We start from the raw sequence: 26,471 nt of genomic DNA, 5'->3' as shown, positions 1-26,471 counted from the left end.
TTCAAAGAAAGTCTGTGGTCATTATTGCGTAAATACCCAGATCATACAATAACAGTTTGAGATGACTTTATCCTGCCAAGTATGGACTGGGATCTCTATGGATTTATTGAGAGGTACAGAAGAACAGTCTTGCAAAGTAGTTTTTGGGCCTTGTTTAGTATAGAGATGAGGATTAGTGATTACGATGTCATCGTAGCAACTGTTGTTAACAAAAATCTCACGTAGACAGTGAATTGGCATCACATAGATCCAGTCGGATGGTTGTAGAGGAATTATGGGCAAAGTTTAAGCAGGTTGTAAATCGTGGTCTGGGTAGTTACATGTCTAGTAAGTGGATAAAGGATGGAAAAGACCCCACCATGGTTTAATAACAAAATTCGGTGGATGCTGACAAAGCATGCAGTATTGCTTCAAAAGGGAATGCGTAAATCATGACAAGAAAAGCTTAGCAGAGGTTCATGCATCTGTGGAAAGATCTGTGCATGAAGCATACAACTACTACGACTATTGCACCTAGTGGGTCTAAGGCTTCCATTCAGTCCCTTGTCGACCAGTCTGGCGTGGCATTTGAAGGTAGCAAAACAAAAGCCAAAGTTTCACATTCAAGAAATTGATCACACAGGAGAACCATACAAACATACCATACCATCATTTGACCAACAGACAGACTCTCGTATGGACGACATAGCAATAAGCGTATCTGGCGTAGAGACACAACTGAAAGATTTGGAAGCAAATAAATCGCCATGTCTGGATGGAATCCTAGTTCGATTTTACGAAGAGTACTCTACAGCATGGGCCCCTTACGCATTTATCATCAATCACTCGCCCAACACAAAGTTCCAAATCGCTGGAAAAAAGCACAGGTGACCCCAGTATATAAGAAGCATAAAGGAGCTTGCCTGCAAAAATACAGACCAATTTTTCTTACTTCTGGTAGCTGCAGAAACCTTGAACATATTCTCAGTTCGAATATAGGAAATTTTATTGAGACTGAGAACCGTATGTCCACGAATCAGCATGGTTTTAGAAAGCATCGTTCATGTGAAACTCAGCTTTCCCTTTTGTCAAGATATACTGAGAACTAAAAATGAAAGGCAACAGCAGATTCCGTATTTCTAGATTTTCGGAAAGCATTTGACATGGTGCCCCATTGCAGGCTGTTAATGAAGGTACAAGCATATGGAATAAGTTCATATATATGTGAGTGGCCCGAAGACTTCCTAATTAATAGAACCCAGTACGTTGTCCTTGACAACGAATGTTCATCAGAGGCAAGGATATCATCAGGAATGTCCCAGGGAAGTGTGATAGGACTGCTGTTATTCTCTATATACATAAATGATTTGGTGGACAGGTTGGGCAACCAACTGTGAATGTTTGCTGATGAAGCCATGGTGTACAATAGGGTGTCAAAGTTAAGTGACTCTAGGAAGATACAAGAGGACTTAGACAAAATTTCCAGTTGGTGTGATGAATGGCAGCTAGTGCTAAATGTGGAAAAATGTAAGTTAATGCTGATAAGTAGGAAGCTGTAATGTTCAGATACAGTATTATTAGTGTCCTGCTAGACTCAGTCAAGTCATTTAAATATCTTGGCATAACATTGCAAATTGATATGAGATAGAATGAGCATGTAAGGACTGTTGTAGGGATGGCAAATGATCAACTTCAGTTTATTGGAAGAATTTTAGAAAAGAGTGGTTCACCTGTAAATGAGACTGCATGTAGGCCTCTGGTTTGTACTGCTAGAGTGTTAGGGATCCCTACAAAGTCAGGTAGAAGGAAGACATCGAAACAATTCAGAGGTGGGCTACCAGATTTGTTACAGGTAGGTTTGAACAACACGTAAGTGTTACAGAGATGCTCCTGGAACTGAAGTGGAAATCCCTGGAGGGAAAGTGATGTTCCTTTCAAGGAACACTACTGAAAAAAATTTAGAGAACCGGCATTTGAAGCTGATTGCCGAATGATTCTTCTGCCACCAACATAAATAGCACAAAAGGACCATGAAGGTAAGATATGAGAAATTAGAGCTCATATTGAGGCATATAGACAGTTGTTTTTTCTTAACTCTATTTGTGAGTGGAACAGGAAAGGAAATGACAAGTAGTGGTATGGTGGCTTGCGGATTTTCCATGTAGATGTAAAACTTGGAGATGATTAATATAAAGAGTCATACAGGAGACAGGCTACAACAATGAGACATAAAAGCAGTCATCTCAGTGAGGTCATGAAGGATATCCCTGTCCAAAAGAGCGAGACAACCTTGATCCATTTTCAAACTGATGCTTACAGCTACTTCAATATCAGTAGAATTGTGCAATTCTGATTGTAACCTCAAAGCCAGTCAGTCAACCCTGATTGCTATGCAAGTATTTTAAAAAGTTTCAGTAAAATATTGCATTTATGGCAACATACTTACTGGTGTCTTCACCATTGTAATTCACTTGCCCACTTGGCTTCATCAGTTTCTGTGTAAAAAATCGTATGACTGTTCTCTTCTGATCATACAACTTCCAAGACCAGGCTCCATGTGACTCTTTCCTGTTTCCAAAGATAGAGTTATTGTTGAAAGGATGCTGTTTTTACACAGTGATACACTAGTAAGTAGAACTGTCTTTCAGTGACATTCCGTAAAAAGCTTTTTAGAACTACTTAGACACACCCTAGGATAAATGTATGGAGAGGGAGGGATACTTTGAAGGAGAGAAGGGTAAACATAATAAACGGCCATTAATAAAGTTCAGTTATTTGTTGAACAGACAGACATATGAAAATAATTCAAACTGCCCACATATTGACTGCATATTAAAGTGATCTTTTGATTGATGTTATTGGTGAATATGACTGGCTGACTCAAGAATTTTAAAGAAGTCTATGGAATAAAAGGAATAGATACACACTTTGCTACATTACAAGGTGGAAAAATTAATGTCAGTTTTTGTTGAGTGTTTTCTCCTATCTTGTAAGTCTTTTGTTTCTCCTCTGCCACGAATCACCATTTCTATGTTGAAATTTACACGTTTCACTATTATTTTAACTATTTTGACATTCTTGTTTTTATGTCCATTTATTGCTTATGGGAATACATCAGGTAGAATTTAAAGAAAGTACTATATCCCTTTTGTGCCTCTAGAAATGCTTTCCAGTGATATATTAAGTAAAGGGAATTGACCATTCTATAGTGAGAGCATTCTTGTTTAAATGTTGTTTGATTCTCATCATTAATTGTTAATAGACTGATTTTGGAAGAAATTCTATATAAAATAACATTTTGAAAGTTGTTTGTCAGATTAGGTCAATGACAATACACAATTTACGGAATTCTATAGTCTTTGCTTCAGAACTCCAGTGTAGCATCAAGTTCCTACTTGATGCAACAAGTGTCTCTAAATAGTATAGCATGGAATCAAAAAGGGCCTGGGTACATTCCTGGGAAACTTTGCTCCATGTGATTTACGAGAGTCCAGAAAGTGTCAACAGTGGTCGGTAAAGGGCTATATCAAAGCAGTTGCTGACAAACCATAAAGCAAACGTGTACAATGGGGATTGAGCAGATGTACATGCCAGAGAAGCAGTGGTCACATAATTCTTTGACGACAGCTGCACGTTCATGGCCAAATGTGGTTTTTGAAATACGGCATTTGGAGGGAGGGTCAATGTTCCTAGCTCTGCCAATCTCCCTGAAGTAGCATTTGCCATGCAGATTATTGTCAGTATGTTCTAGTCAAGGTCATGTGTTATATCCAATGGTGCTCCATACCATCACACTTCGCATGTGTTTATTACACAACTCAACAGTGCAGGCTGCAAAATTGCAGTCACCACATTAGAATCTAAAATATGCAGCAGCTATTGCTGTTGTCATATTAAAGTGGGACTTGTTTGAAGATTCTATATTTTGCCACTCATCACACCAGTGACACAGTGTTCCTCTGCTCGTTATAGTCCAAGTTGTTAGTACAGTGTGACTAAAAAGAAAGTTCATATTTGAAGAGCTTTCTTCTTGTGTGCAACAAATCTGAGGAGGATGGGGGTATGATCATCACTTGCTTGGCCTGTAAGAATTCAGTCAATATGGAGCACTTCTCGGGAGTGGACCATGTGTTCTGTATGCAAGAATTTTACACAAACGGTGATTCGGTGTGTGTAGCAAGGAAGAAATTCTGCAGTGATCGTGGATTACATTATATAAATGATGCTCCAAGTATTTCCCTTATCCAGAAATGGATCAGTACATTTGAGGAGACTAGTTCAGCACTGGCCAAACCAAAATTTGGGCTACCAAGGTCATCAAGAATGGACGAATCCATGAAGAGTGTAAATCTGTCTGTCCATGAAGATCCTAACCTCTCCATTTAAGTATGCAAGTTCTTTAAAGATGCATAGATCATCACAGCATTGAATTCTGCAAAAAGACTTTAAACTGCACCCATACAAAATCCAGTTGGTCAAAGAGTTAAAGCCTCAGGATGCCAGACTGACTGCAGTTCATTAATGATGTAATGACTAAGTGCACTTTCATCTATCATTATCATCTTGTTTACTCAAGGTGCTAGTTTGCACCTGAATGCTCATGTCAATAAGCAAAATTGCTGCCACTGGAGCGCAACGAACCCTAAACAGAAGCGTGAGAAACACCATCATTTCCAAAAAGTATTGGCTTTGTTGCTCCAGGAATAATTGGCCCATTCGTTTTTGAGAATGACAGTGGTCGTGCAGTTACAGTGGATTTGGAATATCATCTGATGATGGTAATCAACATTTTTCCTGATTAGTGATCATGATTTCAACAAGATGGTGCCACAGCGCACACATCCAGTGTGTCTATACTGGAAGTTCATGAAATTTTCCCTTGCAAATTGTTCTCCAGTAGGTGTGACATAAATTGGCCGCCACTCAGTCCAGATTTGAGTCCCGTGTGGATTTTGTCTTGTGAGTATATATGTCAAATCTAAAATGAATGTCAATAATCTGACTTCTATGGAGCAATTAAAAGAAAATATCCATAGTGGAGTGGTAGCCATCCCAGTGTTTACATGCCAAGCTGTCATGCTAATTTGTTTGTTTAAATGAGTGCCATAGGCATGCTGGATTCAGTTTAAATGACATTATTTTTAAGAAATAAATTCCTAAACCATATATTTCAATTATAAATAAAAATTTTGTCAATAGACTTCATCCACTATTTTATTTTGACACATCAAATGGAAACTTTCTTTTAAGACACCATGTAGTTTCTGGTCAGTGGAAGCTGATATAATGGCATGAGTGACATTGGTTGGGCCAATTTCTGCCTATTCCTTTGTAATAAATTTATCCACAGGTTCTATGCATGAATCATTGTCACAGCTGTGTGACATTTTTGAGCTGAAATACCATGGCATGACGATCACATTTCTCAGAAACTCGTCATTCTGCTCTGTTTGAATTTTTTCCCTTGCAGTTTTTGTGCCCCTTGACATGTGTCATTTGTACTGGCACATGCTTCCATGCTTCCACTACAGTTGGTGATCCCTCACTGAGCAACTTGCCAGAAAACTGATCTTTTGGGCATACACCTGAGAGCACTGCACAGCCTTACGCAGACACCATTTGGCTTTGCTGATACACTGTAGCTAACTGACAAAATATTAGTCATCACCTTGAAAGTGCACATTGATTGTTTTGGAGAGCTGCAGATGGTATAGAATGAGCACATAAAAATCAGTCGATTTGTAAATGTGGCGGAATGGCAGAAAGGATATAGTGTGCAGTGTGCAGTGTATCAGTGCAGATCGTCCACATACCTGCAATGATGAGTGTGTCACTCTGTCATGTAACAGTGTAAGTGCAGTTGCCATAAAAATATTTAAGCGACAGGGTACAGAGATGGGTGTCTTGCCTTGTCAGTGACAGTTTCAAACCTGAACGGAATTGCTGGTGTCTGTGAATACAGGTCCATCTTGACAAACATTTTGTGTCAGGTATGTTGCAGAACAACATTGCTGCTTTTAAGTAGTGCACGGCGCCAAGTGCACCAGACAAGCTATGAGCCAATTAACCTGCAGTGTTTGTTGGATGTAATTCAGGACAGAGGTTATTTTGTGGTGTTTTGGGGGGTGGGCCCACTAAATTCAGATTAGTGTGAATGTGAATCAGGATGTTTATTAACATTTGCAGTGACAAAGTGTTGCTGTTTCTTCTACAAGTTAGTGATGATTATGCTGTAGACACTCCTGTCTTCTTAGATGACAACAGCCATGTTCCCAGGGATGCATACTTAAATTCCTGGCTTGATGATCATTCTGGTTCCCTGTCGTATCTCGACTACCCCACTAAATCATCTGTTCTTAACCTTGTAGAAGATATTTGAGACTTCCTGGATCACTGGGGAAAGCATAGCAACCAGCATCTCGGTAATCTGGTAGTTCGATGGGATCTAATCGGAGTGGCTTCAGATGGATGTGGTTCACATGAAGAAACTTAGGGACTCTTTTCCTCACCGAATTGAGGCTATTATCGTGTCTAGATGTGGTTTTTCACAGAATTAACATGATGTCTTTTTGGGGCTACTAAATTTTTGTTGAGTGTACTTATTCTGGGGTTGGATTCATTTCGACCATTTTGTTATGTTGAAATTGTTACAAATGTTAATGAAGTTTGTGGATTTTGTCATACATGAATAACATTTAACATTCACACAGAAGCACAACAATATCAGAATTTTCAGTGACTGCAGTTTCATATTGAAATAGTGACTTCAGAGCCCTCCAACTCATTTCATTATCATAGTCAATTCTTTTGTTAATGCATTTGCTGATATTCTGACTTGCTTTTCTGTTGAGTATATTCTTTCACCCTTCTTTCATAATTGACGTGTCATTCTTTTTTTCATTGTTAGTATAGTTTTACTGACATTCACAGATGTTGCATGCTCTCATTTGCCATCCAAACTGTTGATAACGCCTATCTGATAATAGCACTCAATCATTGTCAGATATCTAAAACTGAATGTGTTGTTTTGAGGTGTAGTCAGTTTGATTCAGAAAGAACAGGCCATGAACTTTTAAGCATGCACTAGCTTTTTACTTACGGAGTGATGGCTTTCTGTTCTGCTTTTATTGTTTATTACCTGTGCTTATTTTTAGTTACAGGTGTTTTTTTTTTAGCTTGCACTTAGCTTTTCTTAACAGGAAGTTTATTCTTCAGTTGCACATATTGCATTTAGATGGCTAAATGTAATTCCTGTGAATAATTTTTCAGCGACACACAGTTGACACTACCAAAGAAAAATGTCGCAAATTTCTTGCAAATCTGTTGGAGCTCTCAAGTCGAGAACCAAAATCTGTGGAAAGGAATGTGCGTACACTAATCCAAGAGTTGATTGACACCAAGGTTGAACCAGAGGAGTTCTGCGATCGGCTTGAGCGATTACTGAATGCATCTCCACAACCCTGCCTCATTGGATTTTTAAAGGTCTTTTGTTTAAATTAAATTTTATGTGCTTGCAGCTTTTTATGATATATTTGGTAATAATATTTTTTTTCTCTTTTTTTCCTGCAGGTAGGTATGACAATTTGTTTCTTCAAGCTTTATTCTTTGTGGGTCTGGACCTTTTGAGTTATCTTATTGTTATTCCAATGGAATATTCTGTTTCCTCTTCAGTTTCACTGGTATTATGTGATACACCATTTTATTTATGCATGCTTCTGCATTTTATTATTATTTGAAATAACCGTGACTCTTGTATTCTTTGCTGATTTAGTTTGATAACAAATTTTGCATACAACATTTTTGTGACTCACATATGTTTTGATTCTTTGAACGAGTACATCATAACGGTTTCTGTAGCAATGGACACTAGAATCCTTTGTAAGACTGGGTTGTGCATGTTGCACTTCTTACTAATTTACATATGAGAGTCTAGTTAAAATGTACATAATATTTAAGAGAATTCTCCACCATTATGTTGCAGCGTCATACTCATTGTAAGCATTTCTAGGAACTCATTGTAAGCATGTCTAGGAACTTATTTAAAAGTCTCCATAAGACTTTTTTTAACTTGGACATAGTTGAAGGTATAGAGCTTGAACATATGGAACACTCAAAAAGTGGTAAATGTCATGATTTACTTATGTATTGATTACGTGAACATTTTTGATATTAATATCATTAATGTACAAAACTGGACATATCAAAGACATAAGAAGTCCATATACTGTAAATGCATTTACGTTTTAGTAAAACATGCATAATTGCTAATTCCTTAAAGCAAATGCTCAAAAGTCACAAAACTTGCAGCTACTGAAAAGTGGTGTTGAACCTCATAATTTCTAAGGTATGAACAGCCAAAAACTGCACATCCTCCCATTGTGTCCAGTCAAAGGAGATAAGTAATGCAGTAAATACAGGAATAAACTGTACGCAAAATCTAATCTAACATAGGTTTCTGTTAAGGAAGTTACCATTGTTCTCTTGATAAGATATTTATATATAAAAAACTAGTAACAATGATCTATGATCCAAAATAAATCACATTCAGACTTATTCTTTTTTGACTATTTTTTATTAAGCTAAAAGTTTTAGAAGAGGAGATCACCCAAAAAAGAGAGTTGAAGTAAAACAAATAAGTTACAAGAAATTGAATGTCGTTGGAATGTCTTACAACAGAAGTAGCATCAAATTGGTTGACAGGCAAGTGTTGGATAATTAATCTGGCTCAGTTTATGATGGATACTTTGAAGACAGGTAAAAGTGTAAAAAAATCAATGACTTACACTTTTCAAGGAAAAAAATGGAATGGATAACCTATTGCATTTCTTATGTCCTAATAGCAGATGTCTCAACTGCAACGTATATGGAGGTTGTCATAATCGTTTTAACAGTTCTGTCTAACAGAAATTGTCTACTAGATCACCAATTTCTTATTTTAGATGGTGCAATAGCTGCTTCTTTTTATTCAGAATAAGGTTCAGGTTACTTCCCCTTAGACAGTTCACAATGTTGTACTGCAAACTGATGGTCAGTGTACCATTGTCTCAACTGTCTTTACTTTAGGTGAGGGTTGCATTTAAATGGCAAGTCTTGACAGAACCTTGACATTTTGCCCAGAAGAGGCTTTACAGTCCATGAAGGTATCACAGTTTTCTCATTCTTACGATATCTTCAGAGGGTAAGTCATTGTCATACTGTCTCTCAAAAGCTTTAATTAAACTTTTCCCATCTTTCATTTTCTGTACTGTGAAAGCAAATTGGTAGTAAAGGAAAGACGGTCATTGTTGTCCCATAGATTTTTCATGCAATTTCTTCTGACAAGTTGCCTGTTTCTTTGTTGATGCTGGGTTCTTTAAAAATGTGTCATTTGACAGCTGTCAATGTAGCTGTACTGAAGCACAGCACAAAGGAATAAACCTCAGTTATTGTTGTTGCTGTTTATGCATCTTTTTAGTCAAGTGAATCTTGCAGATTTCCTTCTGCCGACTTACCACCAGCAGAGTGAAATTTGTAACTTTGAAGCCTATCTCCAGATGAATTAGTCACACACAGAGATGTTAAATTACTCTTGTGACCAAGTGTTACATGTTTCCAACATTTTTCAATTTTAGTAGTCTATGAGGCAAGCGATGTGCCTGTATTTTTTCACTTTAGCAGTTCACTGTTTCTTCTGAACTATCTATCAGTATTACATGCTGTTCTGTATGTATTTCTCATTGTACTTACCCAAGAAGTGAATAATCTATTAATAGTTATGGTGCTCCTCCCCCCATGAACCATGGAACTTGCCGTTGGTGGGGAGGCTTGCGTGCCTCAGCGATACAGATAGCAGTACCGTAGGTTCAACCACAACGGAGGGGTATCTGTTGAGAGGCCAGACAAACTTGGGGTTCCTGAAGAGGGGCTGCAGCCTTTTCAGTAGTTGCAGGGGCATCAGTCTGGATGATGGACTGATCTGGCCTTGTAACAATAACCAAAACGGCCTTGCTGTGCTAGTACTGTGAACGGTTGAAAGCAAGGGGAAACTACGGCCGAAATTTTTCCCGAGGACATGCAGCTTTACTGTATGATTAAATGATGATGGCGTCCTCTTGGGTAAAATATTCCGGAGGTAAAATTCGGATCTCCGGGCGGGGACTACTCAAGAGGATGTCGTTATCAGGAGAAAGAAAACTGGCATTCTACGGATCGGAGCGTGGAATGTCAGATCCCTTAATCGGGCAGGTAGGTTAGAAAATTTAAAAAGGGAAATTAATAGGTTAAAGTTAGATATAGTGGGAATTAGTGAAGTTCAGTGGCAGGAGGAACAAGTCTTCTGGTCAGGTGACTACAGCGTTATAAACACAAAATCAAATAGGGATAATGCAGGAGTAGGTTTAATAATGAATAGGAAAATAGGAATGCGGGTAAGCTACTACAAACAGCATAGTGAACTCATTATTGTGGCCAAGATAGATACGAAGCCCACACCTACCACAGTAGTACAAGTTTATATGCCAACTAGCTCAGCAGATGACGAAGAAATTGATGAAATGTATGATCAAATCAAAGAAATTATTCAGATAGTGAAGGGAGACGAAAATTTAATAGTCATGGGTGACTGAAATTCGGTAGTAGGAAAAGGGAGAGAAGGAAACATAGTAGGTGATAATGGACTGGGGCAAAGAAATGAAAGAGGAAGCCGCCTGGTAGAATTTTGCACAGAGCACAAATTAATCATAGGTAACACTTGGTTCAAGAATCATAAAAGAAGGCTGTATACATGGAAGAAGCCTGGAGATACTGACAGGTGTCAGATAGATTATATAATGGTAAGACAGAGATTTAGGAACCAGGTTTTAAATTGTTTGACATTTCGAGGGGCAGATGTGGACTCTGACCATAATCTATTGGATATGACCTGTAGATTAAAACTGAAGAAACTGCAAAAACGTGGAAATTTAAGGAGGTGGGACCTGGATAAACTGAAAGAACCAGAGGTTGTACAGAGTTCCAGGGAGAGCATAAGGGAACAATTGACAGGAATGGGGGAAAGAAATACAGAAGAAGAAGAATGGGTAGCTTTGAGGGATGAAGTAGTGAAGGCAGCAGAGGATCAAGTAGGTAAAAAGACAAGGGCTACTAGAAATCCTTGGGTAACAGAAGAAATATTGAATTTAATTGATGAAAGGAGAAAATATAAAAATGCAGTAAATGAAGCAGGCAAAAAGGAATACAGACGTCTCAAAAATGAGATCGACAGGAAGTGCAAAATGGCTAAGCTGGCATGGCTAGAGGACAAATGTAAGGATGTAGAGGCTTATCTCACTAGGGGTAAGATAGATACTGCATACAGGAAAATTAAAGAGACCTTTGGAGAAAAGAGAACCACTTGTATGAACATCAAGAGCTCAGATGGAAACCCAGTTCTAAGCAAAGAAGGGAAAGCAGAAAGGTGGAAGGAGTATATAGAGGGTCTATACAAGGGCGATGTATTTGAGGACAATATTATGGAAATGGAAGAGGATGTAGATGAAGATGAAATGGGAGATACGATACTGTGTGAAGAGTTTGACAGAGCACTGAAAGACCTGAGTCGAAACAAGGCCCCTGGAGTAGACAACATTCCATTGGAACTACTGACGGCCTTGGGAGAGCCAGTCATGACAAAACTCTACCATCTGGTGAGCAAGATGTATGAAACAGGCGAAATACCCTCAGACTTGAAGAAGAATATAATAATTCCAATCCCAAAGAAAGCAGGTGTTAACAGATCTGAAAATTACCGAACTATCAGTATAATAAGTCACAGCTGCAAAATACTAACGCGAATTCTTTACAGACGAATGGAAAAACTAGTAGAAATTGACCTCGGGGAAGATCAGTTTGGATTCCGTAGAAATGTTGGAACACGTGAGGCAATACTGACCCTACGACTTAGAAGCTAGATTAAGGAAGGGCAAACCTATGTTTCCAGCATTTGTAGACTTAGAGAAAGCTTTTGACAATGTTCACTGGAATACTCTCTTTCAAATTCTGAAGGTGGCAGGGGTAAAATACAGGGAGCGAAAGGCTATTTACAATTTGTACAGAAACCAGATGGCAGTTATAAAGAGTCGAGGGGCATGAAAGGGAAGCAATTGTTGGGAAAGGAGTGAGACAGGGTTGTAGCCTCTCCTCGATGTTATTCAATCTGTATATTGAGCAAGCAGAGAAGGAAACAAAAGAAAAGTTCGGAGTAGGTATTAAAATCCATGGAGAAGAAATAAAAACTTTGAGGTTCGCCGATGACATTGTAATTCTGTCAGAGACAGCAAAGGACTTGGAAGAGCAGTTGAATGGAATGGATAGTGTCTTGAAAGGAGGATATAAGATGAACATCAACAAAAGCAAAACGAGGATAATGGAATGTAGTCGAAGTAAATCGGGTGATGTTGAGGGTATTAGATTAGGAAATGAGACACTTAAAGTAGTATTTGGGGAGCAAAATAACTGATGATGGTCGAAGTAGAGAGGATATAAAATGTAGACTGGCAATGGCAAGGAAAGCGTTTCTGAAGAAGAGAAATTTGTTAACATCGAGTATAGATTTAAGTGTCAGGAAGACAGTTCTGAAAGTATTTGCATGGAGTGTAGCCATGTATGGAAGTGAAACATGGACGATAAATAGTTTGGACAAGAAGAGCATAGAAGCTTTCGAAATGTGGTGCTACAGAAGAATGCTGAAGATTAGATGGGTAGATCACACAACTAACGAGGAAGTGTTGAATAGGATTGGGGAGAAGAGAAGTTTGTGGCACAACTTGAGCAGAAGAAGGGATCGGTTGGTAGGACATGTTCTGATTCATCAAGGGATCACCAATTTAGTATTGGAGGGCAGCGTGGAGGGTAAAAATTGTAGAGGGAGACAAAGAGATGACTACACTACGCAGATTCAGAAGGATGTAGGTTGCAGTGGGTACTGGGAGATGAAGAGGCTTGCACAGGATAGAGTAGTATGGAGAGCTGCATCAAACCAGTCTCAGGACTGAAGACCACAACAACAGTTATGGTGCTATTCTTGGATCACAAGTCCCTGGCTACTGTTTGATAAGATACAGGTTACAATGTTTTCTCTGCCTGCGAGGGATGTTTATTTAGTTTAAAGTGCTCTGTTATATTGTATCTGAGTAAATAAGATGTAATGACTGTTGTGATACACTCAAATACATCTGAATTTGTTGTGAAGAACAGTAATAATTTTTGTTTGTACCAATATTATTGAACTTATATTGTGACACGTTTGGAAGCTTCCGGCATGATTTGTTCCTTAAACTATAGCAAACTGTGCTTAGTCAGTGTAGTCCTGCTAGCCCATCCGTAATACATTCGCTATGCAGATATGTCACTTTGGCATACCACTTTTCGTATTGAGCAGCTTATATATGTGTTCATGAGTTTTAAAATATTTCTTGTACATCAAAAATCTATTTGTCTTAGGTTTAACCTTAGTCATCTAATGCCTGTCTTTTCCAAAAAATTGCAGTATGACTTTAAAATTCTTCATATTTTGAAGGTCTGTATATTGCACCTCATGTACAAATAATAAATTAGGGAGTTACACCTGCTGAAATATGCAACTGGAACAGCTACCTCAGAGTTTTTAGTAGTTGCCACTATAACCGATGCAGAATAATTCATTCTCAGTTTGACTCTTACTGGTTATCTCCAGGATTTCTTCCTTTGTGTGACAGTGAACACCATTTATAACACTATGATGCCAAGCCTTAAAGATAGTTGAAAATATAAAGCAAAGTTTAAAACTGCAGCAGATGACTCCAACAGAAATTGCACATAAAGATTTGTAGTAAACATTCTAAAAGTTCATGCATATGTTGTAGGTCAGAGTAGAAACATGACTGTTATGTGTTAACACAGTTACAAAACACTGGTACTTGAGTGGCAATGCATTAGGACATGTCTGTGACACTCAGGGGTCTGCACAGTGGCATAAGCTAATATGTCTGGAGGAAATTAGGAAAAGCATACCCCAAGTTGCCTAGACACATCCAGTGCATTTTGGTCCAAGTGCAGTGTCACATGTTAACATGTTTGTAGAAGTCAAAAAGTTTAAAGTTGTTGACATTTTCTCTAATTAGCCATACTGTTGGGTTCAGATATGGTGTTATAATATTTCCAGAATTTTTTTAGAAAGGGAATTTTTTGCTGATTGATTGATAAATCACTGTGACCTTAGAAGGAGTAGGTATGAATAACATATCAGGATAATGAGAGAGCACTATGAAAGAAAACACAAATATGATCTTTATTGGTATTAGTTCTAAACCCTTCTTTTATATTTATCACAGGTATTAGTTCTAAACCCTTCTTTTACATTTACCGCAGTTTTGGTTGACATGGTACATTTTGCATGGGTGGCATGGATGGATTTTTCTTATAGAAAGTTAATGGCCAAAATAAAGGATATATCTTTATTTTGAGATGAAGTGCCTTAATGAGATTTTAAAACTGTTATTTGTTGCTGCAGTTGAGAAAGATTGTTGTGTGTTTAGTGGTTCATTTTATATACATTTTTGTTACTGGGCAGAAGAGAGTGAGACTGTAAGATGGCACTCTCACTTTGTGAGGACAATTTACACTTTATTGGAGCAAATGTACCTAAGACTTCAAAACTATTAAATGTGTCTAGAGCATTGAAGTTGCAACCTGGTGAATTGTAACCATAAGGCCGTAGATGCAATTAATATGACATAACTAGTGTGGCTCCACATAATTGTGCACATTATGTTTTCTACACGTCACTTGAAAATGAATGTTGTTTCTGATTGTGATGTAGATCATTGAACATACCTCTTAAGCCACTAAAGTTGTTAAATGGGACTTGATACTTGCAAGGGCACCCTGTTTGCACTCGGCCCTTATGGTGCAAACTGAGGAGCAGTGACTCCGGTCTTGTAAACTGACATACAGCCAGGAGAGCGGTATGCTGACGACATGCCCCTCCATATCTGTATCCAGTGACACTTGTGGGCTGAGGATGGCACGGTGGCTGGTCAGTACTGTTGGGCCTTTGTGGTCTGTTCAGGAGGAGTTGAGTTTTAAGGGCACCCTGTTAGACTTTGTTGAATCACCTACCAAGGTTGGGCAGTCTCTCTCTCTCTCTCTCTCTCTCTCTCTTTCTCTTTCTCTCTCTCTCTCTTTCTCTCTCTCTCTCTTTCAGCAACATCAGTCACAGTGATTCTAGAGATTTAGGAGTAGTCGTTATGTTAGCCTGGGAAATGTTTCTTGCACAGTGTTATTTACCAGTGCTGGCTCTGTGTTTTCAAATGCAAATTCAGAGCTCTCCATAATATATTCAATGTCAGTATAGTATCAAGAGCACTCTTCTTCTGAGTATTTCCAATATTTTTCCTCCCTAACTTTGTTCTGTCATGTGGTTAGAAAACTGAAATGTTACGCAGAGGGAAGTGGCAATTACTGCATATCAAGAACTTCATTGAGGGGGCCGAAGGTCAAAGTTGAACCTAATGGTTAACTATTCTTTGTGGTAGACTAAAATTATAATTTTATTTTATTGACATTCAATCTGGATCCATTTCTCAGAATATTTCAGCTTGATGCTCCATTAGTTCTGTTTGTACACACTGTCTATCTCTGATATTGAACAATTTAGTGGCATAGTTTGTGATGCATTACATCCTAGCTGTATTCTGATTCCATGCCACTTATTAGTGGCTGTTTAAACTACATAATTTGATTGCATGGACACCAGTAAAGCATAACTGTTTTTTGCCTATGAGACAAATTAGCCCAGGGAAATTTGTAATTTCAAATTGGAAAAGTTAGGATATTCCAAAGAAATATTTTAATAGAATAAAGTTATCACAATAACTTAGAAACTCACTATAATAATCATAAATAATTTCCTATCACGTACATTCCTAATAGCTGAAATAGAGAGATGAACAAGTGATGTTGGAGGAAAAACAAGTAGTAACTTGTCATATTTGGATTTGCATAAGTAAATTTTTTATTTATGTAAATCTGGAACCCCTAGAAAAGTACCCCTCGTGGCGAAATGTAGAATTACACACACCAGTTTAGCATTTTTGTGCCCAGGAATAGAACTGTGAAAGCAGATCATATGAAACTCATGATGTTAAAATGTAGGGAAACTAATAGAAACTGATATTCATCTAGTATTGTATTCTTGTTTAAATGTATGAGAGTTGCATTATACAGGAAAGGTAACAGGGTAATTTGTGTGGTTTGCAACTAAAAGGTTTTTTTCATATTTATATTAGTTACTATGGGAATTGAAATGCTGCATTAATTAATATTAGGGCTCTTCCTGGAAATACACAGCACAAATTAATTTCGGTAGAGAAAAGTAGTAAAGTGTGTTATTGGTGTGGTCTTTAGTCTGAAGTCTAGTATGATGCAGCTCTCTACACTAGTCTATCTTGTGCAAGCCCCTTCACCTCTATATAACTACCACAACCTACACTGACCGGAAGATGCTTAAGGTTTCTGTTGTCTGCTGTGACTTTTTTGGAGTTGGTAACTTCAGCAATAGACATTTTCATTTGTCCTCTTTGCCATCTGTTTAAAAGTTTTCTATTCTTCCAAAATGTGTTTAGCTTTCATTATTAAGAAAAGCAAAGGCCCAGAATTTGCACATCTACATTCTGTTATATGTAATTTCATGCTAATTTGTAGTTTCTAGTTTGAATCACTGGCCTCGATTTTTCAGGTATGTCCTTTATATCAGAGTAGGAACTGTGCAAATTAGGGATCTTCCAGTACAAGTTTGGCTAATTTTTAATCATATCTGTGCTTAAATATGTGTGTATTAGGCTGAAATGATTTTCTAATTTGTCAGTTTATAGATTTATGTTGAAAACTATATCAGCTGTGGCAGATAAATACACTTACACTTTATTTTTGTTCCAATGAGTGTATTTTGTTACAGAAAAGCTTGCCACTCCTCCGCCAGTCTTTAGCTACGAAAGAACTTGTCATTGATGGCATTCGGCCACCACCTCAAAGTGCAGTTGTCTTCTCGCTGGCAAATTCTACAATGGTTCCTCAAGTGCAGGTAATCATTTTTATACCAAATAATTTTATACTGAATATTTTTCCACTTTAATTCATAAATCCTTCTATATGTAAACAGAACTCATTTATATGTGAAGAAGTTATTTTAATATTGGTCAAGAAGTAGATTACTTTCATGTTCTTAAAAAAGATAAGTCTAAAAAATTTCTCTTGTTAACGTGTGTTATGTTTGGTATCCAACAACAGATGACGGACGTGAATATAAATACGAGTAATCAACAGGGGCAGAAAAAGTTTTTTATGAGATGGAAGTCAGTTTCTTAGAAACTGAGATGGTCATAGTATAAACAACAGTGATTGTACGTTTGCTGTCATATCAGTTCAGCTGCTAAAGAGGAATAAAAGAAATTGATAATAGGGGAACTAATGCATTCTTAAAGGCTTGCACTGCTCTTTCCATTTAGTGACTTTACATCTGCCTGTAGTATTTCAGGATCAGCAATGATAGTATGGCTGCATGACACTCTTTAAGCATACGCTTATTCCACTAACAGATGCATTGAGTGTTTGACAGGCATACATATAAAGGAAAAAACTTCTTGAGATCACAATTCTGCATTTAAGCAGGTGGTCTAGGTTGTGATGGTGGTTGTGTCAGGTGGGGTGGGTTGATCGAGGAAGAGGCAGGAGGTAGGGAGAGGGGTCGGGGTGAGTGGCTTGTGGCTAGGCAGGAGGCAGCTTGTTTGCCAGCTAGGAGAAATGAGGGAGGAACGGGTGGCAGGAACAAGGGCTAGGTGTGTGATACAAGGTTGTTGGAGCCAGTGGATACTAGCACAGGCTGAAGGTGACATTGTGACAGGAATTTAGGAGGGAGTGACAGGACAGATGAATGGAAAACCATTGGGATTGGAGATTTAGATCAGGACAATTGCAGAAGCAAAGGATGTGTTGCAAGGATAACTCCCATGCTTAGTTAAGAGAAATTGATTGTTGAGTGAAGGATCCAGATGACCCAGATTGTGAAGCAGCCATTGAAATTGAGCATGTTATGCTCAGCTGCATGTTGTGCTGCAGGGTGGTCTACTTTGCTCCTGACCACAGTTTGGCAGTGGCTGTTCGTCCTGGTGGACAGCTGATTGGTAGTAATATCAGTAAAAAAAGCCATGCAATGATCGCAGCAGAGCTGATGTATGACATGGCTGCTTTCACTGGTGGCCCAGCCTCTGATGGGATAAGCCTGTGACAAGACTGGAAAAGGAAGTGCTGGTTGGGTAGATTGGGCAGGTCTTACACCTGGGTCTTTCTCAGTGATATGATTTCTGAGTAAAGAGGTTGGGAGTGGGGTGGCATATGGGTGGACTAAGATGTTGTGTAGGTTGGTTGGGTGACAGAACTCCACTTTAGGAGGAGTGGGAAGAATCTTTGGTAGGATTTCCCTCATTTCAGGGCATGGTGGCAGATAATCAGAGTCCACTACCCACCCACCCTACACAACATCCTAGTCTACCCCTATGCCACCCCACACCCGATCCCTTGCCACAGGCATCATACCTCTTTGGAAGACCAAGGGGCAAGAACCTGCCCAACCACAACCACAACCCAGGCACAATACCTGCTCGATCCATTCACACAGTACTTCCTACTCCAGTCCTGTCACAGGCTTCTCCTACCCCATAGAGGGCCGGGCCCCCTGTGAAAGCAGTCATGCCATATAATAACTCTCCTGCAAACAGTGCACAGCTTTTTGTGTCAATATGGATACTAGCCAGTTGCCCACAAGGATGAGTGGCCACTGCCAAACCATTGTCAAGAACAGTGTTAACCATCCAATGGCACAAAATGCAGCTGAGCACAAAATGCCGAATATCAGTGGCCGCTTCACAACCCCTGCCATTTATATCCTTCCCTCTATCACCAGCTTCTCTGTAATACACAAAGGGGAGTTACCCTTGCAACACATCCTTCCCTTGTGTAATTGATCAATGTCCCCACACTGTCCCCCCTACAAGTTCTCCTTCCTCTACCCTGTCACCCTCTCCCAAATTCACTTCCTGACATCTATTTGCATACACTGCTTTCCTCTGGCTACAACAACTTTGCATCACATGTCTAGTGCGTGCTCCTGTGACCTTTCCGTCCCTCATTCCTAGCTGGAAAACCAACTGCCGCTCACCAAGCTGCGAACCACTCACCCCCAAACCCTCTCCCTGCTATCTGCCTCTCTCACTACCTACACCATCTGATACAAACCTCACACAACCTGACCACCTGCCAAAATGCAACATTGTGCCTTCAGCTGGTGCCGTGTGAGAGTATGGGTGTGTGTATATGTGCACGTGCTATTTTCCTGTGTGTGTATACTCTAGCTCAGAAAAGGATTACTCCAAAAGTTAGCAGGTTTTCTTCCTTTATGTGTGTGCTCGACTCAGCTCTTCTGCTTTTTGTTGTGTGGTTCTTTTAATGCCCAAGCATTTAAATTCTATCAGAACTTTCTACAAATTCATTCCACTAGAGTTTGCCCAGCCCTTGCTTTACAACAAAAGTGCGCCTACCATACATTATTCACATTCAGGACTTAACGTGGCAGGGAAGTAAAGTGATTTGAGACAATTTTGGGAAATGTAGCAGTTGTAAAAATGATTTCAGTAAAAATGCTATTTCATGATATTATATAAAAAATGTGTTTGTGGTAAATGCTGAGGGAAAGTTCTTATAGAATGTGAGTGCTTCAGGATTAAAAGAGACCACTCACTCCACAGCTGAAGCTTTGAGTTCGCTTACCACAAAGCAGTAGTGTTGAGTTGTTGATAGGTGCACACACTTTTTAGTGTGCCTGTTGACAACTCAACACTTGTGCTTTTTGATGAGTGGTCTCCTTTAATCTTAAAGTGTTTGTGATAATATGTAGCCAACAGTCATTTTAAATAATTTTACTTTCCAGAAAGGCTTATTCTTTTATTTGAACTGCAATTTGTGATACAACTGAAGAGCTAAGAAATTATGAAGAAAGCATAAATCTGAGAAAGGAACAACAGATCACATTTTCCACAAGAACAAAATATTACATTAGTGTTAATACCATCCATCACAATAGATGTTTTGAAAAGCCTTCAACTGTATCAATAGTGATTTGAATCATTATAGAAATGGTAAGGACTTCAGGGGGGTTTATTTCACTCTCTTGTCATTGAAGGCTTTATGTGTCTTCTCTTATGGCACTCTATGTACGATTTTTGGTATGGTTAATGTTCTTCAGAATAGGTGCTCAGCAGTGGACTTGCATGTTAAATCTTCATATAGAGGCTTACATTTGGGAGTAGTTTCAAATCATCTTCAACATTGAATACGGTTCCCAGAATTGCTTAAGCTGAGTACCAGTATGATTTCTTTGGAAAGCAAGATGTCAACTTCCTTCTCAGTGTATTGCCAACCTGTAATGAGTTTGTTGATTATGAGATGTTAACCCTAAATATATCATCCTTCCTATTTGGATTTATTGTGCCGTTTAGTGGTATCCACTGTCATCTAATTGACCAGGTGTGCTTTCCCAACAACTGATTGGACCAATGTACTTCACTTTCTTGAGCCTAGTGGAGGGTCTCAGCCAAAGACTTTGTTGACCCTGTGACAGTCTTGGCTGCAGATTTCTAGACCTGCATTATAGGGTGGGGATTTATGGGCTTCCCTTACAGGTCTCGAGTGCACTACACGAAGGACGTAGCTACTCAGGTAACAGAATATTTGTGGAGTGCACGTGACAGGTTTTTAGTAGGTCCCCTTTGTCACCTCAGTGTATACAGAAGCTTGCTTTTAAATCAACACACTGCTGCATAATGGCAAAAACAAAAGATTTGTCCAAAAACTCTTCAAGCAGTACTTCAGAATCATTGCTGTGTTATTTGTGTGAAGCTGTATTTTGAAAAATCAGAAATGAATTCAAGGAAAAGAAGTAGGCCCTTTTTTCTGTTTCACATGTACTGTAATGTGACATGTGTAAACAGTTTGGGGGGGGGGGGGGGGGCTCACAGAATCGGACATTGTGAAGTGTGCGGAAAAAATGAAAGTGTGCACCTCACAACGTGTAGCATAAAATTGACTGGTTATTAAAAGAACAATGTTTTACTAGCATTTGCTGTACTGGTTTATATATTGATGATATTTAACATGGCTGTCAGTGTTAAGGAAAACAGTCCTACGACAGAAACTAGAGAAACAGGACTATAAGACAGTTCTGGAAGAAACAATATAACTCGATTTTAAGTTAAGTAGCTGATATCCAGATATGCAACAGGAAATATGTTTCTGAAGAAGGTACCCTCCCTCAGGGAAAAATATTATGAGATACCTACTTTTTCTTGTTTTTATTGGTCAGTGATCAAAAGATGTTTATTTGATATCAGACCACATCAGTAACAAATTTACTTACTCATCACAAGAGGGCAACTCACGCGGCTTAAACAGACTGCATTTCTGCAAGATTTATGCAAGGCTCCACCTTTCAGGGTGTTGTATCTTACATGTTCCTTGTTAGTGAAAGCATTCTCCATACCTTCCAGTTAAACTTAATTGTGGTTGGTTCATTCACTGAAAGTGGTTACCTGCTCAGAGGTTCGGTATTAAAACATGAAATGAAGTCACTCCTTGACATAATTAAATGAAGTATGCTAAATTTGTCCATTGTTGCAGACATGGCATGACTAAACATTAAGTTTTATCTTTTTGATTTTGAGTGCAGACAACAGGTGCTTAGCCTGAATTTTCTTTCTGTGGTACTGAGAATACCAGATGGAACTTATACATGAGTTTGTCTTGATTCTCATCGTCAAGCTCAGAGGTTCAGTCTTGTTTGGCAAGAGAAAAATTGCGTGCATAAAGGTTTTAAGTTACACTTAAAAAAAACTGTGTTTAGTGGTAGATGTTTCTGAGTTCCTAGGCTTATTAGCACTTCCCAACTCTGCAGCTGCCTGTATGAGCATGACTTCTTTCATGTATTAACTTGCAGCTGTGCAAAGGAGAGGTTTAGGTCAGTAACTATTCTGCTTATCAAAATCTATCTGCTGTTTGGGCAAGACATCTAGTTTTGGTTTTCCTTGTAATTTGGTTCTGTTGATTAGCTTCTAGTAGCAAGAACCACTATTTAAATCAATTAGTACTTATCTATATGTCAGCAGCTTAGCCATTTCTCATTTAATCCAGTTAGCTGTCAAAATTTGACAAAGAGAAAAATACAACAAACATTTATGTTAGGTTATGTGATTTTTAAACTTCAGAAGTTACTTGCTGGCCTTTCCATAAAGCATAACGTTGTTGTTCTCTGATTTGCTCTTGCTGTACACTTGTGTTTGGTAGCATTAGCTCACAGTTTAACATCCGTACTACCGTCTGAGCAGTTTAGCTGTGTGGATCCTGTTCGGTTTTTGTAGTGTGACCGCTGCTTACAAAAGCACCTATTGCAGCCTAAATTTACATTGATGAACCAAAACATTATGACCACCTGCTTAATAGCATATTTGTCCATCTTTGGAATGTAGTACATTACTGATTCTTTGTATGAGGGTTCCGACAGATTGTTGGTAGGTTTGTGGAGGTATGTGGCATTAGCTGTCTATGCACAGGTCATTTAATTCGCGTGAATAAAAGCCGCGTATTGCGTACGCAATGATTGTACCCAGTAGTGATCCAGATGGGTTCTTCGGGAATAATGTCAAGCGAATCTGGTCACGAAGATTTCAGTGTGAGTCCACTGTAATGCTTCTCAAACCACTGCAGCACGGCTATGGCTCCGAGACATGGACAATTATACTGCTTGAGCATTATGAAATGATACAGGTGGTTTGCAGCTGTCTGAATGTCTTTGATTACTACCGTGGATCCCATACAAGGATAGGAGAATGTCTGCCATAACATAATACTGCTCCCATGAGCTTGCATCCATGGCATGCTGCCGTTCATCTCAGTGATGACATCTGTGGAAAAGACCATTGACCTTGTGTAGAAAAAATGTGATTTACCCAAAGAGCCGATATGTTTTCATTGATCGGCGGTCGAATCCTAATAATCCTGTGCCCAATGCAGTCATAATTGATGATGTTGTAGGTCAACATGTGAACATGTAGGGGTGGTCTGCTGCAGAACTCCATATTCGACAATGTACAATGAATGGTGTGCTCTGCAATGCTTGTGCATGCACCAGCATCATGCTCTTTTGGCAGAGATGCCACAGATCACAATCTATCATATGTTACAGAGCAGACAAGCCTCCGAACCCATGTTCTATGTAGAGTCATGGACGTCTAACCATTTAGCACCTAATGGTAGTTTCACTGTCATTCTATCTCTTTCTGTAGACACTCACGACAGCAGCACATGAACATTCTACTATCTTTGCTGCTTTGAGATACTCATTCACAGGCTCTGCGTAATAATAATCTGCGCTTTGTCAAAGTCACTTATCTCAGTGGAATTCTCTATTTGCAGCCCATATATTTGGTAGGGTGATCCCCCATCTGTGTCTGCTTTGCTTACATACTTTTTTTGCCTGCAGTGGCACCAGGTGGCATCCAGTGTTGCAATAGGCAGCGGTCATAATTTGTACATCCGAAGGATATTTCATCTTGTTGACAAAAGGGAGACGTAAAGTATTTTTGTTGTAGAAAATAGTTAAAGTGAACTCCTTAAAGCAGAGTGTGTTTTGCTATGAATTCAACATCACAGTTGTATGACAGGCCCTTCAGAAGGTATCAAATAACGCTTGGAGAAGAAGTGGGTGCTTATATACAACAAATTCCTGTGCTTCTTAATGATTGCACCATCACATCATAAAATATACCAGAAAAAAGCTTCTTGCAAAGTAATTGTTATCATTTGTATTGGGCATGTTATTCAGTGAGACTAAATTAATTTTGAGCTGTTTAGAAATATTACTCCTCGTATTACTACGCTGTACAGGATGTTTCAGAAAGAATGACCTGATTTCATAACTCCATATTTATGAATAAAACATACTACAGAGATGAGATAACTTGCAAAATACTCACAAAATCTGAAAGTTTTATCTAAAATTCAGTATAAACTTTACACAATCTATCTGCTTTTGCAGAAGTTATGGCAACTGTTACTCTGTTCTTCATTTGTTCTATGTCATGAGGTAAAGGGGAGATGAGCACACTTTCCTTCACATATTCCCACAAGAAAAAATTTCATGGTGTCGTTTCTGGCAGTTTTGGAGACCAAGAATGCAGGGCAGTGTCTTGTGCTCTTCTGCTCCTGTGCACCCTATCCAGCATTGAGGCAGTGCCATTGAGAAACTGAAGGACATTGTTGTGCCAGTGTGGTTGAATGCCATTCTGGAGAAAGATGAAGTCGTCATAATTCTCCTGAAGTTGCAGAAAAAGCCGTTCCAGTCACTGTGTTTTCCTGTGTGAAGTCGACGTGGACTCTTACCTTTGCACAAGCATCCTGTCTCTTCAAGTTGGTGATACCAACGATTAATGTTTGTTTGGTGCAAGAGGATCAATGGCAAAACGCCAATGAAAAGCACAATGGGCCGAAATCACTGATTCACTCTTTGCGAACTGCAGCACACAAAACACCTTTTGCTGAGCAGGCACCATCTTACTTCTGACTGACTACAAAGACACATTGATGCACATGTAATGGCAATTTTGTTAAACTCTAGGCCACTCCCATTCAAACAACACACATTTCCTTGCCAGCACATCCCATGTTTTGCATTTATTGCCATCCAAAATCAGGCCTATCTTTTTGAAACACTCTATATTACTAATTCACTGTTTCAATTCTGTTACTGCAGCTGTGTTCACCCAGCAAAGTGAATGAAAATCATGTTTTATTTAACTGTTTGTTCATTCATTGATTTCAGACACAGCAGATAAGGCCTCAAGTTGCAACGGCACAAGTGCGGCTAATGGCACCTGTCAATGCAGCAACACAGAGTGTAGGAGTGACTACTGTGCCTCGACCTGGGCAGCCAGTACAAACTCACAGAATTGTTGCGGTAAGTATCATTGTATGTTTTCAGAAAAATACCATGATGTGTTCTACTACTTCCGATCTGATCACATAAGTGTAGAAAAGATGTGGAATGATTTCAAAGAGATAGTATTGACAGTGATTGAGACATATGTACCACATAAATTAATAAGTGATAGTACTGCTCCCCCCATTGTACATGAAATGGGTCAGATTGCTGTTGCAGAAGCAACGAAAAAAGCACGCCAAATTTAAAAGAATGCAAAATTACCAAGATTGGCAAAGTTTTGCAGAATTTCAAAATAAAGCGCGTACTTCAATGAGAACTGCTTTTAATAATTTCCACAGCGAAACTCTGTCTTGGAATCTGGTATAAAACCCAAAGAGATTCTGGTCATACATAAATCACAGTAGTGTCAAGATGTAGTCAATACTTCCACTGCGGGATAACGACAGTGAAGTCACTGACGACAGTGCCACTAAACTAGAGCTATTAAACGTGGTTTTCCGAAACTCCTTCGCCAAAGAAGATGAAGTAAATATTCCTGAATTCCAATCAAGAACAACTGCCAAGATGAGAAACATAGAAGTAGATATGCTCGGTGTAGCAAAGCAGCTTGAATCACTTAATAAAGGCAAGGCCTCTTGTCCAGGTTGTATACCAGTCAGGTTCCTTTCAGAGTATGCTGATACAATAGCTCTGTATTTAGCAATTATATACAACTGATCGCTCACAGGAATTTCCTTACATAAGACCGGAAAATTACTCAGTCACACCAATACCTGAAAAGGGAAATATGAGTAATCCGCTGAATTACAGGCCCATATCACTAACGTCAATTTGCAGTAGTGTTTTGGAACATACACTGTGTTCAAACATTATGAATTACCTCAAAGAAAACGATTTATTGACATATAGTCAGCACACATTCAGAAAACATGGTTCTTGTGAAACACAGCTAGCTCTTTATACACTCGAAGTACTGAGTGCTATTGACAGGGGGTATCAAATTGATTCCATATTTTTAGATTTCCAGATGGCTTTTGACACCATTCCTCACAAATGTCTTCCAACCAAAGTGCACGCCTTAGTTGTGCGACTGGATTTGTAATTTCCTGTCAGAAAGGTCATAGTTCATAGTAATAGATGGAAAGTGATTGAGTAAAACAGAAGTAATATCCGGTGTTCCCCAGGGAAGTGTTATATCTATATTAACAATACAGGAGGCAATCTTAGTTGCCATCTTAGATTGTTTGCAGATGATGCTGTCATTTACCATCTTGTCAAGTCATCAGTAAATTCAACTAAATACGTAGGGATTACAATTGCAAATAACCTAGATAACATAGATAATGTTGTGGGTAGAGCAAACAAAAGACTACAATTCATTGGCAGAACACTTAGAAGGTGCATCAGGTCTGCTAAAGAGACTTCTTACACCACTCTTGCCCATCCTATTATG

General features: G+C 38.8%; 1 protein-coding gene across 4 annotated transcripts in view; it reads left to right on the top strand.

Moving 5' to 3' along the window:
- The window catches only part of LOC126267441 (transcription initiation factor TFIID subunit 4), a 184,080-nt gene that overhangs the window by 82,423 nt on the left and 75,186 nt on the right, over positions 1-26,471 (top strand). For 3 of the 4 annotated variants that reach the window (XM_049972718.1, XM_049972710.1, XM_049972722.1), the window contains exons 4-6: positions 7,249-7,461; positions 16,931-17,056; positions 24,899-25,033. In XM_049972718.1, the coding sequence (XP_049828675.1) occupies positions 7,249-7,461; positions 16,931-17,056; positions 24,899-25,033 (474 nt within the window). The remainder of the gene's footprint in view (positions 1-7,248; positions 7,462-16,930; positions 17,057-24,898; positions 25,034-26,471) is intronic. The other variant, XM_049972730.1, reaches the window with a different exon arrangement.

This window comes from Schistocerca gregaria, chromosome 1 (assembly GCF_023897955.1).
Source record: "Schistocerca gregaria isolate iqSchGreg1 chromosome 1, iqSchGreg1.2, whole genome shotgun sequence".
In the NCBI taxonomy this organism is placed as follows: Eukaryota; Metazoa; Arthropoda; class Insecta; order Orthoptera; family Acrididae; genus Schistocerca; species Schistocerca gregaria.
Note: the sequence above shows the minus strand (reverse complement) of the source record. Positions and strands in the feature narration are given on the sequence as shown.